The sequence below is a fragment of the Pterocles gutturalis genome, unplaced genomic scaffold (assembly GCF_000699245.1).
Source record: "Pterocles gutturalis isolate BGI_N339 unplaced genomic scaffold, ASM69924v1 scaffold48476, whole genome shotgun sequence".
Classification (NCBI taxonomy): domain Eukaryota; kingdom Metazoa; phylum Chordata; class Aves; order Pterocliformes; family Pteroclidae; genus Pterocles; species Pterocles gutturalis.
The window spans coordinates 6196-17843 of record NW_010099583.1 but is presented as its reverse complement, the minus strand read 5'-3'; the positions used below and the strand labels follow the sequence as shown (position 1 = coordinate 17843).

The window sequence follows — 11648 nt, the reverse complement described above, 5'->3', positions numbered from 1 at the left end:
TATATATATATATCTTGAAGCTAGTTTTAAAGGGCACTCAGGAAACAAGTTACTGTAATAAAATAAAATTTAAATAGCTGTTCTTTTAATAGGAAACAAAAGCTAAAGTGTTAGTTAATGAAAATAAATTTGCTGCTTAACAAATCCTAGCCATAGAAGACCTAGAAAAGTCTACTGCAGGCCAATTCCAACCTCTTGTTCAGCCCTTCATGTAGGAACACAAATGTGCCAGTCTGGAGTTGGGTTACAGTAGTTGTTTTGGTGGTAATGCTTCCTTGAAATACTGATTTTGATTTTAAAGTATTTTAATATTTTCCTACTGTTTGTTTAACTAAGTTTTCCTTTCCATTTTTTTTGACTAATATTAAAACCCAATTTTAGAATAAGTAATTAAATTCTGATCCATTTTCATAGAAAGGATAACTTCAGCAATTCTAGCTGTCATTTTCCTTCTCTCCTAAAATGTCTTCTACAGCTTTTACTTTACTTTCTGCCTCACCAGGAACTTCAGTCATTATTATAGTTTGTTTTCAAAGGAAAGAATGCTTAGACATGCCTTGAGGTTTTGATTGACAGCTCTGAGAGAGATCACCTATTGCCTGAAATCCCCTCCCCTGGCTCAGTTAGACAACTTTAAAAAGGAACTAGGAAACAGAGTAGAAGTGTTGTCATTGCAACGTTGGATTTCTTGTGACATGAACCGAAAAGATGCAAACCCTGTCATTGCAGCGGAGTCACGGCAGCTGTTTGCTGTTGTGGGCATCTGCATTTGGCTTGGACGCACCGGATCTCAGCAATGCGTAGCGCAAAACATGCAGGGGTCAATAGAAGTACTGCTGAAAGAGAAATATTGGTTTGAGTATCTGCTTGAAATTATACTCTCCCATGGAAGTGGCAATGAGCAATGGAAAAGGTGCTATAAATCCCTTTCTTCAACAGATTTTCAGTATATTTGCTACATACATTTTCCCTGAGACAGTTTTCTCTGGACTATTTCAGATGCTAGTAACATTAACAGAAGTAACTTTTTCACGGGAGAGACGCTTGGCACTAAGTGCTTCTTTGACTTCTGAAGTCAAAATAATTGCCTGTCCAGGAAGTGAGGCGTTGTACACTTCTCCAAATACCATCAGCTTTCAAAAACAAGTGCTGTTACTTCCCTGACAAAGGCCCCTGGTTCATATTTGACAGTGCCCACCATAGAGGAACCAGACAGAGACAAAGCAGACAAATTCTAAAGCCTTAAATATCTAAAGTTAGGTTATTAAATCCCTGTTTGGGTGCAAAAAAGGGGCATCCTATTTTTAAAGGGAAGCAGAAGACATTTTGCAATGAGATTGGGATGTTATCTGAAAAGTAAGACATATACTGAGTAATACAGGTAAGCTATCAAGACTAAAGCCTAGTAAGGGAAGGGATATCATCCTACTTGGGCAGAAGGCTGGAAATCTTCTTTATAAGTCTTCTTACCGATTGCCACATGAGTTAATTTAGCTTGGCCTTTCTAGGCTTTTATAATCTCATGTCTGTAAAGTAGCAATTCAATTTTTCTTAATAAATCTGGGTCTCAGATGTGTCAAGTATTAGTGAGGGACAGTAATGGCAGTAGTATTACTTCTGGGACAGTGATTTTTCAGCCTGTGATCTGGGCCAGATTTCCTGTAGTGAAAGCTGCTATTTAAAGGTTGTACATGCAAATGCCTTTGGCATTTATGTCTTGACAAAGTTTCCTTTTTCATTTTAGGGGAAAAGATTCCGTGAAACACTTCCACATTGAACATACAGGAACTTCATTCAAATTTGGATTTAATGAATTCCCTAGCTTGAAGGAATTAGTCAGACATTTTGCAAATCAGCCTTTAATTGGAAGTGAAACAGGTAAGGAGAGCCATACATTTGTACGAACACCTTTGTCGTCATGCTTCACACCGATCTGAGTAGGAGGAGTTTCCAGTATGTTATCAGGTAGATCTATTGCTGAAGTGTTCCTCTGCAGAAATTCACATTTGTATTAACCTCAAGTATCTAAGATGTTCCTCTTCAAAAACTCTTTCAAGTACTCTGAAGACAAACCACATGTAAGCTTACTGGCTTTTTGCTAACCAGGGGCAAGAGCTCTTTTTGATTTCACAGAGAGAGAGAAGGAAGCATTTCAAAATACGCATATACTGGGAGGAACAGAACCTTCTCAGAAAGAGCAAACCCAAAGCAGAGTGTTTAGTGAGGAAATACATGTTCATCTATTAATTTGAAATCCCCCGATAAGAATAAATGTAAAAGGGACTTGAAATTGTTTAGCTCTACTATTCTTCATCCAAGGAAGAAGTCTACAGTGATATGTTCCCCTTTCCTGTGGGGAATGTGCCCTGTATTACCTCTCCCTTTCTGTCTACAGTGGATCAGCCTGTTGATGCCATCTGCCATCACAGGGATTTGTCTTGTTTTTAAGAAAAAGAAAGAGAAAAATCACAGGCTTCTTTAGCAGCCACCGTGCTACCTGAATTAAGAGTCAAAAGATTAAACTTGATTCTTACAAGTGAGCTGAACACCACCAGACCAGAATCCCTGGACAAACAGATGCATATTGTCATGCTAATGCCAGTTTTTGGTTTAGCTTCAAATGTAAGAGTTGAAGATATCTCAATACAAATTATTACCAAAAACTTCAGCATCCTACGTAGAAAGTGTATGCACATAATGCCTGGATTAGTACTAATGAGATATGTGACTCGGTAAATAACAGTTGGCATGTGTGATAACTGTAGTATGTCACACACTAGATACACACCAATGCTCTTGTAACCTAAGCATTAAATTCAAGGGTTGCTTTGCAATTTCCACCCTGCCCCCAAGAAAAATGCAGTGGTACACTCAATATGGCACTTTTATCTTTCAAAACATTCTCTAAATTGCTTTTAAAAGTGTTGTGAACAGAGTTTCTACAGGTAGAATCCTTTGTGCCAGTCAGCTCTTTTTCCTGTGAAATCAGACATGCACCCACAGGCCTAACGCTGTACAGATTTCAGCTGACAACTTGTATTTCCCCATTCCTTCACTGCATGCATTACAGACGTTAGTAATCACGGCATCGGTGTTATGTGATCTCTGTGAGCAGGATCAACACTGCTGAGTGATGGGCTCACTTGTCACCTTAAAGCTCCCTAATCAGATTCTGCTGGCTCTGTGAAACCCCTTTAAGATGGATGTGCTGCAGAATAAGAAAAGCCATTTGAGCATCACATCAGGAAGCCTTCCACTGTACCACACCATGGATAGCAGCAGAGAGGGAGACAGTTAGCACTCAGGCAATGTTCCTTCAGATACAAGTGTCAAAGGTCTCCTTGCTGGTAACTGATTTATACCAAAAAGGGGGTTGGAGCTCATCAGAGCCCACTCTAAGCCAAGTGTCGGCGTGGCAGAAAGGCTATCAGCAGAATCTGATTTCTTAGACTACACTTCCTTTCAGTGAAAAGCAGCAAGCGACCTTTGGCTCAGGCATTAGAAGAAAGTCGTTGGACCAGTTTTTCTTATTCCTAGTTGTACTTAATTTTCTATAGAAACACTGTGAGATCAGGAATGAGAGTAAAGCACGGTAGCGCTTTTCATCTCCTCCTTGCTTACGGACAGAATTTTATAAGACAAGAGAAAGACAAGAGACTCACGAGATAGTGGAAACCATTACAGACTATCTTCCATTTAAGTTTTGTCTCACTGGCGCTAGTTTTGTGTCTGAAGAGGCACACCGGACTCTTGGAGCAGTACTGAACACACAGCCAGCCCTGCACCCCTGCAAACTGGTCTGGGGAGCACAGTGGTTTATTTGTACTGAGACAGCTGTGGGTTTGCACTTCAAGCCCAACAAACCTTATCTTACTACAGCTTCATCTTCCACTCCAAATTGCTACATGGACTCACATCATATTTCTGCAGCATAATGTGTACACTCCAGTCTCAACTACAGATAATCAAAAGGAAATTTGGGCTACTGTGTTCTGTGAGATGGTTGGTCGAACAGGCAAGCTGAATCTATTAATTAACAAGGTTAAAGCAATATACTATCATATTTCTATATTTCTGTCTTTATTCAAAGTGACAAGGTCAATATGTTATTCTTACCCATTTGCTTGATTAGTTTTTACCTAAATTATTTTGAAAACAGAAAAACTTTAAGTCATAACCCAGACAAAAAAGTCACCTGAAGCTAACATGTCCAACAATTGGACTGATTTTCATTCTTCCTTAGAAATAGATATCACGCACAAACGTGCAAGAATCTTGCTACAGTGCACCTTTTACTAGTTCTTTTGTACAGTTACCAGATGATTCTGTAGAAGTACCTTTTGTGGAGAAAAAACACAGAGAACTTACAAGAAAACAAATACTGTATAAAATGTTAAACTAGTCCTCTCAGTTCTGCAACAGGGCTCATTATCCATTGCACACAGATGATGGTACTCTGATTCTATGCAACAGCTTAAGAGTGGTGTCTGTAGACGGGTGATGGGGATGTTCTCAATTTCATTTTAAACAATAAAGCTTTTTTTTTTTTTTTAAATTTTTGCAAGGCCGGAGAGAATTAAACTGATTTTGACTTGTCTCCTACTGCAAGTTGAATATCATATTTGCATACAGCCCCTGTGCCTGCAAACAGATTTCAGTTGGTTACTTTAAATACAATTTTACCACTTCCCTTTGTAGCCCTTCCCATTAGAAAATGTACTTTAAACTTTATTTCACTTTCAAATTACTCAATCACGTGTAGGTTTCATGTCCAAGTTCTTACCAATTCTAGCATCTCTCCTCTTTCAGAGCAGACAATATCCGCATAAAACGCAAATGGAGAAGCATTTGGTGTGCTGTGACATTATTTTTGAAGAATGAGATTAGATGGTGTAGCAGTTACTATTTTAAGGAGGTTCTTCCCTAATAGATTCACTATTGAGAATTAAGGTTTTTTGCAATAAACATGACATTATTTGGAAAACAAAGAATGGCTATAATCAAAATATTATTAGCTAGAAAGAACTATGGTAAAACAGTTAAAGGTGATGGTAACATGGGTTTACAGTTGGGAAGTCTGCATCCGAAGCTCTGACAGATGAAGTGATTTATGCAGCAAGCAGTGGGTTGTTGGCAAAACCAGGATGACTGTTTTGGCCTCATATTTAGTTTTTGTCCTGCCTACCCACCCAGCCAGCCTCCTGTGCAGGAAGAGAATTTCATGTGTCCAGGGATTCCTTGCAAGCACTAGTAAGTTTAAAAGTTTTTAAAAGGCACCATATATTTACAGTTTTCACAGCTGCATATAATCAGGCATGATAATGTCTGTAGTCACATCTTCATGAATGCAGTCAAAAAGATGCCCCTGCCTGGTAGAAAGTCACAAGTCAAATCTTGATCACACTTAGGTCAGCATTTAGCTGTAAACATTTGGTAACTACAAAATCTGTGTTTCAATTTGTTCTGTATTACCTAGTTACTCCCCGAGTGGAAAGCAGCATAGGAAACACCTGCCTTTGAATGTTGTCTGATGCTCCTGTTCTATTGCTGTCTTTATTTTTTGCCACTTACCATGCATTGCAGAAAAGGTTTAATTACTTTCTGCTCAGAAGAAGTGAAAAGGGTTTTCACTCTTGTTTTCAGAGATTTAAGAACAGTTTGACTCCCACTGTACAGGGGTGAGGGAATGGAATTAGGCAAGGTCTAACTGCCCAAGGCATTGAGGACAACACAGAGCCACAAGCGAGGCTGGGCAAATGAATCCGACAGCAAGTGGTCCTCTGTAATTTGCACGGGTGGATTTCTGTAGAAAATACCCTTCACAAAGTCTAAGCTATTCAGATGATGTGTATTAGAAATATTTGCCTAGTTCTGTCAGTATGGGAGTCTCATTTATAGCATCTGATTGTTTTCCGACATGGATGTGGCCCAGGTCCTGCCCCGTTCCAAGGAAAATCCCTTACAGGGAGTGTCACAGAGGTCTTGGCAGGGTTATTATCTTTTCCTAAAATTAAAAAGGTGTAAGAGCTAAAGTCAATCATTCTACAAACAGGCAGCTGCTGCCTGTTGTTTTCTAAGACCATCTTTGACAGATGACTTACTCCTGCTGTTTTTCTCTCCAGGAACCTTAATTGTATTGAAGCATCCCTACCCACGGAAGGTAGAAGAACCTTCCATTTATGAGTCCGTCCGAGTTCACACAGTGATGCAGACGGGAAAGACAGAAAGTGATCTTGTTCCAAACGCTCCCGCAGTAAGTTGTGTTCTGGTGCAAGGGCTGCTTCTCTTGGCTCAAGTTTAATGTGAGTGTTGGAGTAAGCTATGGAATAACACCAGTGATCCATCTGTTTATGAGTTCATAAATACAGGAAGTCTTTGCCGACCAAGGCAAAACAAACGCAGATTTGCTAGGTACAGTCCCATGACAAATAAAGCCTTTCACAATTGCTGTCACCGAGACCTTCAGTGCTGTCACTGGGAAAACATTGTTTGCAGCTAACCTAGGTGAGTCTGACCATCCAAACGAAGAATATGTAAAAGGTTTTCATTCGCCTGTTATCTTCCTTTTCAAATGCCATCTTGGCAATAACACTATCAGGAATTTAAAAAACCAAAGACACCACAAAAACCAGGCCCAACAGTTCTCACATCTTTCTGACGACGCTCACCAGGCTGTAGGCAGCAATGCATATATCAGGTTGCACAGTAAGCCCTTGGTTTGCCAAACATCCTTTACAGCCAGTGTGAAGTCTCTCTCTCTTCCCCCCTTCACAGGTGTGGGGAGGAATACACTAAATAGCAAACCCAAGTAAAAGCTGCAGGATTTACCACATTTTGTCTCACCCAGTGAATATAAGGATTAGATGACTCGGTTCTGACAGACATAAACTCATTATTTTTACAGTCTTCTTTGTTAGAATTATTTTGCCCAGTTAGCGATCTATAGCATCCTTCCTAACTGGGAGGAAGGAAAGAGTACCTCTGACTTTCTAGGTCGCTTAAAAAGTGACCTTTTGAAAAAAATATTTTAAAATGTGCAAGACAGGCAGGGACACATTTGAAAAAGGAAACCCCAAGCTGAAGTGTGGTACAACCAAGTTAGTAATATCTATATCCTAAGAGGTACATTACTCAAAAAGGTTTTTTGCATTTTCACACTTGGATTTTATTATTTTAGAATCACCTTGTCTTCAAGCAGGAAGACAGCTTGCTGTGTTCTGACACAGACTTAAACCCAAAATAGAGCGATATGACAGAAAAACCTCCACCATTTCAGCACTAGTAACTTTGAGCACAGTAAAAGGCTGTGTCGTGTTAAAAGCTACACCTCACTGGTGTGAGAAACAAGATAACAGCTTCATGTCCATTTGGGCCACCTGCTGGGACATCTGTGACTCAGTCTAACAGTAATTAGAGACTTTAAATCCCTAGTAACTCATATCTAAGCAAGACAGGTGGTTAGTCCAGAACAGTATTTCTCAGAACAGAGAGGAAGACTTTTAATAACAGACTATATTTTTGGAGAAAAAGACAGAGAGTTACATTAATACCAGTTAGTGAAGTTGATAAAAGAACTACTTCTGATGTACCCCACAACCAACGCTTCACGGATGAGTTCCACTTTAACCTCCAAAGGAACTTGACTTCCACATGCAACTGATAAAAAGTCAGTATTTTTTCAAGATCAAGTAGTAATTAACTTGGCAAGAATTTGGTTTTCAGAGGTCAGCAGTCTCACAATTAGGTCTCTACCACAATTTCAGTGAGTATCTGAGAAGTCGCAAGGTCCCAGAGTCACTCATGGAGGCAGAGAAACAGTTTGTCAGTAAGCACATAGAATGTGACGGGTTTTGGTCTTGAACATACGACTGTTTGAGAGAAGAGAATGTCTGAGTAAAACAGCATCTCCCCCCTCTCCCCCTTGCATTCCAAGAGTGATTTCTGTGGGTAATTCCACTGTCCAGCAAAACCCAACTGCTTCTGGTTACAACATGCCCTGAGACAGCCAAATAACTTTACTAAATAAACCTGCAAGTTTTTTTGCTGGGCTGAGAAGGTACTAGTGCAGGTGGGTGTTTACCCTAGTGGTGGATCCAGCCCTGGGAGGGGAGCACAGGAGGTATGACAAGGCAAGGGACCGCGGGACGTTTCCCCAAGAACAGGCTGCTCTTTCGCATTATGCACGTAGGCAAAGGTGTGGGAAATAAAAGCAGAGCCCAGTTTCTAACCTCGATCCCTTTCCTTCTTACTTCACAGCTTGGTACAAAAGAAGGATATTTGATAAAACAAGGCAAAATAGTCAAGGTAAGGAGAACTGTTACTACTTGCTTCCACTCTACAACCACACACACAAGCTAGAGTCCATCCGGAGGTGAAATAGCTCCACCTGCACGGCCCTGCAGAGGGGAACAGTTTGTGTTTTGAGCAACAGCAAAGCATGACTGTAAACCAGAGCAAGGTGACAGCTTTAAAGGTTTTTCTTTCCTAAGAAGTATTACATTAAATTCTCACAAGACAATTACCATCTGTTCTTGATCTTTCAGAATTGGAAGACAAGGTGGTTTACACTGCATAGGAATGAACTGAAGTATTTCAAAGACCAGACAGTAAGTAGCACACACCAGTTCTACTCTTTAAACCTCTACAGAGGCAGCTGCAGCCTCCTCATATCTCTGGCTTCTCGCACCTGTATCACAGCTTCCCATGCTGTCAGGGGGTCAGACCTTTAAAATAAAGTCAGAGTTTTGCTGAGGACTTCAACCAGAAGAAATGAGTAAGTTTTACAGCTAGAAAACATTTACTGTGCTCTGTCAGTCTTACTTACTGGACAGAGCTTTGTTTATAGGGCATTTTTGGGATTTCAAGGTACCAGCACAACACAGCTTTGATTGGTGGCTTTGATACACAACCTAACAGACAGCAGTGCTGTTAAAATATTTCTGCAAATACTAGTCATATATTTTGCATTCCTTCATTTTCATTTCATCCTTTTATTTCAAGTGGTCACACAGTACACATAGAAAACCATTTCGGTAAAACCATCTTCCTTCCTAGCACTCTGCTGTAGATTGACCTGCTGCACCTGGGAAAAACAGCTTGTCCTTACAGTTGCTGGTCCATTTCTATCTTAAACTGAGTAAAAACAAGAAATACCTCTGGAGTTTCTCCACCCTTACAATACCTCCAGTTTGGGTTCCTCCGGACAAACTGTTTACTTCTGCACCTCTGCCAAGCCCTCTGTCAAGCATCTAACAGATTTTAACACAACAGCAAGCACAACTGCTCTCTCTCATCAGCCATCACCATTTATAAACAGTTATGTATTTATGGGACCTTCAGTCAGTTTTCAGTTCAGTTCAAGCCAGCTTGAATTAAGTTTCCAGGATAACATTTCAAAGGGCAGCACTCCAAACATTTGAGTAGCATTTACTGACTTACCAGGAGAGAAGGTGCCTTTGTCAGGAACACGGCCTCCTCCCAGGCAGCTCCGGTGTCTCTGACACTCCTGTTGTTGCTGGGGGCTTGCAGATACCTACAGGTGAGCAGCTTGCTGCTGCGCTGGCATTTGTTAGCGTGCCTCAGCCCAAGCAACTTTCTTCTAGTGCAGCGTCTAACTAACGGCCACTAAGCCAGAGGAGAACTTAAGGAAAGGTGAGAAAACAAGAGACACCTCCATGTGCCTAATGCAGGACCACAGGAACAGCTGAGGGTGTTATTGGCAGAGGACAAGCTCTTCTGCCACTTCAGCTGCCTTTTGCAAGGTGCTCAATAGGGTGAGGCTGAGAGAAGCGAATTAAAGGACTCCCACACTTTAGGGGAAAAAGAACTCCTAAGGGGCATGTGATGAACAGTCTGCATCCCTGCACCTGAACACTCCCAGGTCTGTCTCAAGGGATACATATATATATATATATATATGTACACACTGCACACACTGCTCATACAGCAAGCCTCCTCACTCCTACAGCAAGCACTGGTTTAGCTCTGCTTCTGCATTTCTCCTTACCCAGCTTCATCTTTCTAAAGCACTTAGGAATTAATTAAATTGCCAACAGCTGGCTAGTCCTGAGAAGACCTACAACCATCCCCTTGTCTCTGTAAGCCTTAGTTGGAAGTTCTACCACATTTGCTGCTGTGTCAGTTACATTACAATACATCAACCAAACCCTCAGCAGTAAACGTTCCTGCAGTAGAGATCTGTAGATCTGAACTCACTGTCCTGTTTTTTTATATCCATCTCACATTAGCACTGATGTTACATTTGCTAGTTTGAGGTTTACAGTGTTAAAGCTATTGTACCTATGCCTGGAAAGATCTCGTGTGCCTGTAAAGGTCCAGATGTGTTGAAGATGAACTTAGCTACCCTTTTCTTCTGTTTTCATGTTACCATTGTAAAACGATTTTATTTTCAAGGCCACAGAACCAATTCGGGCACTTGACTTAACTGAATGCTCAGCGGTGCAATTTGACTATTCCCAGGAAAGAGTCAATTGTTTCTGGTAAGTTGCTATGCTTTCTCCACCTTGCTGGGAAGGTCGAAATGCCCAGGGAAGCTTGAAGTGTAACCATGGCGTGCTTCTGAAAGCTCCCTTGCCGATTGCGACTCTGATCTTAACCCACGAGTCTGTTTCTGTCAACCAATCTTTGTCAGTCCTGCAGTGTTTTGACAAATTACCACTGGCAAAAGGGGTTTTTCTTGTCAAGAAGAGGGGGTGTAGGCTTCTGTGTAGTGGGAATTTCTTTTCCTAATTCTGTAAGCAGAATATAAGAATCACCTAGACCCATGGGACTTAGGTATGGTCCAGTTCCCAGTTCAGACATTGCTATGGGGTACACAGGAACCACTTCTGCGCCCAAATGTGGGTCTTTTATCCTTATGGGCCTGGGGCAGTATCTCCCCAAGGTGCGAATGACTGTAAACCATTCTTGGCTAAGCTCCCTCACACGGCCTCCCTGCCCTGGTCTGTCTGAACACCTGTAGGTGCAGTTTTAGGAAGAACTACCAGTTGTTGTAGCAATTGAAGAAATAGTTTTAATTTTTTACTTCTAGTTTGGTGTTCCCACTACGGACATACTACCTGTGTGCGAAAACGGGCATAGAAGCTGATGAGTGGATTAAAATACTGCGATGGAAGCTGGTAAGATGATGTGCAGTGTTACACGGCAGTGTGCCTTGGGCAGCGGTACCCTTGGCAGTGCCATCACAAACCACCCAATATGGCAGCACCCGAGCGCTACAGTTCTCGGTACCTGCAAGAAGGGAGCATGCGTTCTGGCTTCCAGGCTAGAGAGACTGGAATACATAGTTTTTAGCTCGTGTGTGTGCCTGCAAACCCAGTTAGCATTTTCAGGATGCACTTTTACCACATGTTAGGAAGAAATGACTTCCATCTTTAAGTGTGTCATTGTGTAGATGGTAAATGATACGGAGCATCAGCACAGATCATGTGTTGGGTCATGAAGGAAGCAATGAGAAGACAATGTGAAGGCTTGGAAGCGTTAGTTCCTTAAAAATATCAGTATTAGGGTTGGTTGTCTTCACCCGCATCCACATGCCTGCAAACAAACAGTAATAATGGCTTGTCCTTTTGTTCCAGTCACAAATACGGAAGCAACTGGAGCAGCGTGACGCCAGCCTCAGTTCCTAG

The 11648-nt window shown here is 41.3% G+C and overlaps 1 protein-coding gene across 1 annotated transcript; it reads left to right on the top strand.

Moving 5' to 3' along the window:
• Positions 1–1744: 1744 nt before the first annotated feature.
• DAPP1 (dual adaptor of phosphotyrosine and 3-phosphoinositides) lies at positions 1745–11648 on the top strand (the record flags this gene model as incomplete). Its single annotated transcript, XM_010076655.1, has 7 exons — positions 1745–1878; positions 6123–6253; positions 8257–8304; positions 8544–8606; positions 10414–10499; positions 11051–11138; positions 11598–11648. Coding segments are annotated over 7 exons (601 nt in total), but the record flags the coding sequence as incomplete, so codon positions are not given.